Source organism: Otolemur garnettii, unplaced genomic scaffold (assembly GCF_000181295.1).
Source record: "Otolemur garnettii isolate 467f Iridium unplaced genomic scaffold, OtoGar3 scaffold00146, whole genome shotgun sequence".
NCBI lineage: Eukaryota > Metazoa > Chordata > Mammalia > Primates > Galagidae > Otolemur > Otolemur garnettii.
Window position 1 is genome coordinate 3,485,480 of NW_003852541.1, and position 5,427 is coordinate 3,490,906.

The 5,427-nt window shown below is 45.1% G+C and overlaps 1 protein-coding gene across 1 annotated transcript in view; it reads left to right on the top strand.

Moving 5' to 3' along the window:
- The first annotated feature begins 755 nt into the window (after positions 1-755).
- The window catches only part of MAML1 (mastermind like transcriptional coactivator 1), a 58,937-nt gene continuing 54,265 nt past the window's right edge, over positions 756-5,427 (top strand). Inside the window, exon 1 of the mRNA XM_012810986.2 lies at positions 756-1,331. Within this exon, the coding sequence (XP_012666440.2) occupies positions 1,008-1,331 (324 nt within the window). The 5' untranslated portion in view covers positions 756-1,007. The remainder of the gene's footprint in view (positions 1,332-5,427) is intronic.

Consider the following 5,427-nt stretch of genomic DNA (forward strand, 5'->3'; position numbering starts at 1 on the left):
AAAGACTCATAAATGTAGATTGCAGTCCAGGTTCCCTGTTTTTAATTGAAGCATCATTTTTTCCATTTCCAGTCTCCTTCCATGGAGCTGGACGCCACTTCATGTCCTTTTCCTCACATCTGCCGAGCTTTTATTTTTAAGTAGTAATTCTGCACTTCGGAAACTTGTTCAGACTTTTATAGGTAAGTGGAAGTTTACGGCCCCAATGATTCAGAACGGTGGGAGAGGAAACTCCTACCAGGTCACTTGTGGACCATTCTGTCCAATTATGAGGCTGCATGTAAAGAATGAGGTCAAAGGAAAACGGCTGACGTTGAGAGTGTGGCTCCTACTTTCAGATTATCAAAGCCAAATCAAAAAGTTAGAAGAAATGAATGACTACCCAGTTGGTGGCTGGGTCTGGGCAGTTATGCCTCACGGACTCGTCGGGCCCACTCTCTTTTCCTCAAGGGCCCGGAAGCGTTGCTTTCGGGAGGCGTTGTTTGTGAAACCTCTCATCGCCTCCAGGACGGGCTCCTGTCAGTCACGCTTAGCTCCGCCTCCAGGCCGAGCCCCGCCCAGGGGCTTCCCCCCACCCCTCACTGGAGAGTTCCTTTTAAATACGACTGGAGTCTGAACGCACGTCTTACGTGCTCGTCCCCACGCCCTCGGGCGGTCGGTTCTTCCTTTTCTAATTGGTAGAAACCCCAGTCCATCAGTGCTGACGTGCGAGGTCGCCCGTCGAGGGCCCGCCCTCTTCCGAGATTTCTGAAAACAATTTTAAGATGGCGGCGGCGGCAGCAGCGCGGAAAACAATGGGGCCGGGGCGGCGGGGACAGGCCGAGGCCTGAACCGGGCAGCGAGTGCCGGCTGGGGGTCGGGCCGAGCGGGGCAGGAGAAAGACCCGCCACCGCTCCACAACCTGCAGGGGCATGGCGCAGCCGTGAGGCGGACTAGGACCGCCGCGGGGAGCGGAGCCCGCAGTGCCAGCCGGCCCCGAGAGGCCCGGCCCGTGAAGCCCACGGCCCATGGTGCTGCCCACCTGCCCTATGGCGGAGTTCGCGCTTCCGCGGCACAGCGCGGTCATGGAGCGCCTCCGCCGGCGCATCGAGCTATGCCGGCGCCACCACAGCACCTGTGAGGCCCGCTATGAGGCCGTATCACCCGAGCGCCTGGAGCTGGAGCGCCAGCACACCTTCGCCCTGCACCAGCGCTGCATCCAGGCCAAGGCTAAGCGCACCGGCAAGCACCGGCAGCCGCCTGCTGCGGCCCCGGCCCCAACGTCCGCCGCGCCCGCCCCTGCTCCGCGCCTCGACGCCGCGGACGGCTCGGAGCTCGGCCGTCCAGTCGCGGTGAGTAAGTCGCGGAGGCAGCACCTTCGCCCGAAAACCGTCCCCTTAACGCGGCTTAGGCCCCTGGGGAACTTGCTTGTGCGCCTGCAACTCCTGGGTCTGGCTCGAGGGAGGGTAACATGGCAGGGAACTGAGGTGTTGTCATCTTCGGGAAATGGCACTGTGGCATTACTTTGGGAAGACATTATCGCGGAGACTGCTTGAGTTCCGGCGTGGGAAGGCCAGCAAACGCTAACCGAAAGGTTTTTCTCTCATACTTAACTCTGAAAGTTTGAGAACTTTAGTTCAGAACACACTAGCGTTCGAGTTGCTTGTGATGCAGGGAGTTTTTGCACTGTAGGCCTAGCTTCATTCTGCAAATGTTTATTGGGTCTTTGTGCTGTACGCTAGGTCAGGGCTTTAATATGGAAGTAAGTCAACTTTCAATTGACCAAATGAAACTGTTCTGAATGAAAAAAAATTTTTTAAGTCTTTGAAAAATTTATGCACAGTACTTCTCAGTGAGCTACATAAAAGTATTCCTTGCTTAGGCAGCCTGAAATTTGTGAACCTGAGATTTCCTGCAATATTGTTGACAGTTCCACTTGTAATATGAGGCCTGTTTAAAGTCTCTAATATTAGATTGTTGGTAAATTATTATGCCTGTTGGGTTCTCAGGTATTTGTGAAGTTGACTGGTTAGGTTTTTCTCCCTAAAACTGATACTGAAAAGGGAGACAAGAATTTTTGTGTGGTTTTCTTGGTAATTTTAGTTTAAACAAATGCTACGATCTGGTTTGTTAAGTGTATTTGTAATTCTTTCCTTTGGTGTCTGTTGTAACTAAGGAGCCTTTAGGCATTTATTCTTTCTCTTCTTATCTAAGTGATAGAAGCCCTTCTGTTGCTTTGAAGCGAGAACATCTGACCTAATCCATCTTTTCATGCCACAGATCTCTACTCTGGTTGAGTTATTTTCCTCATTCTCTACTAGCCTAGCCTGTGCTGTTGTACTAGAAGACAGAATCCTTGGGCTCAAACCCAGGTTTCGTTGTTTATTGTATCGATTGGTCAAGTCAATCACATCCTCACTTTTCTCACCTGTAAACTGGGAGTATGCTGGGCTTATCCCCCAGGTTTCTTGTAGGATTCAAAAGAAATGAGTATGGATGTAAAAAATACAGTCAATATTCTTGAAAGGCTTGCCTGCAAGACCCTCCTCAGCACCTTTCAGAATCTTGCCATCCCACCGGTCCCAGCTCATCTACACGCTTTTCTTTAGAGCTAGCTTCTGACTGCCCTAGCCCACAGCAATCAGAATCTCCTTTGTGAAAACATTTAGTAAACACGTTGTCTATGCTATTTACTTTTAGCACATAGTCACATATTACTTTAGGTTACATTTTTCCAACTAGACCAGTGGTTCTCAACCTTCCTAATGCCATGGCCCTTTAATCCAGTCCCAGTGGGTCGCAGCCCACTGGTTGAGAACCACTGAACTAGACTTAGCTCTTGGAAGTAGGAGCTTGGGCTCAGAGTCCTGCACATACTTGTCTGAGGCCCTCAGTGCATGTTTGTTGAGTGTTTGATAAAAACTTGGTAGTGCTTTACTCAGTCATCTATCTTCCTGTGCACTAACCTCAAAAAGGTAAATGGCTTAACTTCATGAACAGCCTTTACTAACAACAAATGTTTTCAGGAAAGACTTCAATTACAATTGAAGTAAATAATGAAAGCTCACGAAAGTCACAGTTTTACACACAAATAGCAGCCATCAACACCTCTTAGAAAGTATTTAATTTCTGTTTAAAGTTATTTTAAGAGTTTAGACCCTATATGATTTTTTAGAAGTCCTGAATCACTACAGAGAAATTAGGTGTGTTATAGAAAGAGAAATTATTATTATTATTATTATTGAGACAGAGCCTCAAGCTGTCCCCCTGGGTAGGGTGCCGTGGCACTACAGCTCACAGCAACCTCCAACTCCTGGGCTCAAGCGAGTCTCCTGCCTCCACCTCCCAAGTAGCTGGGACCACAGGCGCCCGCCACGATTCCTGGCTATTTTTTTTGGTTGTAGTCATCATTGTTGGGGGGCCTGGGCTGGAGTCGAACCCGCCACCTTAGGTGTATGTGGCTGGTGCCTTAGCCACTTGAGCCACAGGCGCTGAGCCGGGGAAGAGAAATTAATTGAGTGTACTATTAGAACTTGAATGTGGCTTGTCAGTTGTTACCTTGGTGTCCAGGTGTACCATGTTACAATGATAGACAGCATATTAAACTTTGACCTCTCTGTTTCCTGATTTTAAACTTTACAGTGGAAGTACTCTTCTGTTGTCTGCTAGGGATAGGAACCCTTTTCACTTCAGGCTTCAAGTGATTTTTAGTTGAGCTCTTTGGTCGTAGGAACAGAAAATAAGCATCACTGTGAAAACAGTGGCATTTTCTGTTTTAGTGGCTCCTTCTGTTTAGAGGGGGAGAGAGTAAGATTTTGGCTTAAAGCACAGCTTTGCACACAAGATGACAAAGGTGCCTTGTAGTTCTTATTTTTGGCAACTCTGTATATGTATTTGATCTCTTTAATATTCCTTACATGAAGACTATTATTTTTTTTTTCAAAGTGTGCTGTAGTACAGTTAGGTGGTCATTTCATAGCCAACATTATTTAATCAGCAAGCCACTTACACATCTGAAAAGGAGTCAGATTTACTAATAGAGTTTAGCTTAATTTCAGGTTATTGTTCTTTTTCTTCTTAGAATATTCTACCACAGCAAAGTCTTCACCGTTATCTGTGTAGTCTGTTAAGAGTTGAATCAGGAACAGTGTTTCAGGCTTTTTTCTATTCTAGTTTTCGAAGAATGAGCCTATTAGGTTTTCTTTATATTTTCTGTGTTCTTCAAAAACAAATAGTAGTACTAAGTTTTTATTAGGAATTCTGGGTTAGGGAGAACTATCCACCAACTTTACACAAACATTCGTTCTGTAAGTGAAAGTGCTGTAGTCCTTTACAATAGGTTGAACATTTTCTTCCTATAATAAAATGGTACAAAGTTTCATTCCCAGGCCCTTTAAAAAAAAAAATATATATATATATATATATATATGACACAGGTAGCGTGCATAGAAAGCAAAAGTAATCTATGCAAGTTTCAAGGTAACAAATTTTATTTAAGAAGAACAAAGAGAAACTTGAGAGCATTTCCAAAGAGAGTTCAAAGTGGGTCACTCTCATGGAGGAGAAAAGGTGAGAGAGACCTGTTCCTTTTATCAACTGTTGTTATGCTTTTGCTGCTAAGCTGTGAGGAATTTATTCCTCAGTGGTTGGTTGTTATAGTTGACAAAGAGATTTGATAGATGCCTACAGGCCATTCATCTTGAAGGTTTGTTTTCCTACTTGATTTTAGGTGTGTGAAATTTCTCTGTCTCTCTTTAAAACTTTTCTTTGTAAATAACTTTGATTATAGAGGAAAGCTACATAAATAGTACAAAGAACATCTGCATACTCTTTATCTAGATCTGCCCATTGTCACTGTTGAGCTGTATTTGTTTTATCTCTGATTACCACACACACACACCCTCTCAGCCTTTGTTTTCTCTCAGGCTTGTTCTTTGACCCTCCTGAGGATACATTGCACACTTCATGGCTTTCTATCCTTAAACACCCCGTGTGTACATTTTAAGAGTTAAGGAGGGTGTACAGAATTTTAATCATTTTGTAGACAAAACTCATTTAAGAATTATGCAAATGACAGATTATTTCCAGTGAGAAGATATTTCTAAATGTAAAACAGGTATTGTACTGTAATCATGTGGGATAGTTTTGTTGATTCTTGTTTTGTTTTTTTTTTTTGAGACCGAGTCTTACTATGTTGCCCATGGTAGAGTGCTGTGTCATCACAGCTTATAGGAACCTCAAACTCTTGGGCTTAAGCAATTATCTTGCCTCAGCCTCCCAAGTAGCTGGGACTGTAGGTGCCTGCCACAATGCCCAGCTTTTTTTTTTTTTTTTTGAGACAGAGACTCAAGCTGTTGCCCTGGGTAGAGTGCCATGGCATCACAGCTCACAGCAACCTCCAACTCCTGGACTCAAGCGATTCTCCTACTTCCACCTCCCAAGTAGCTG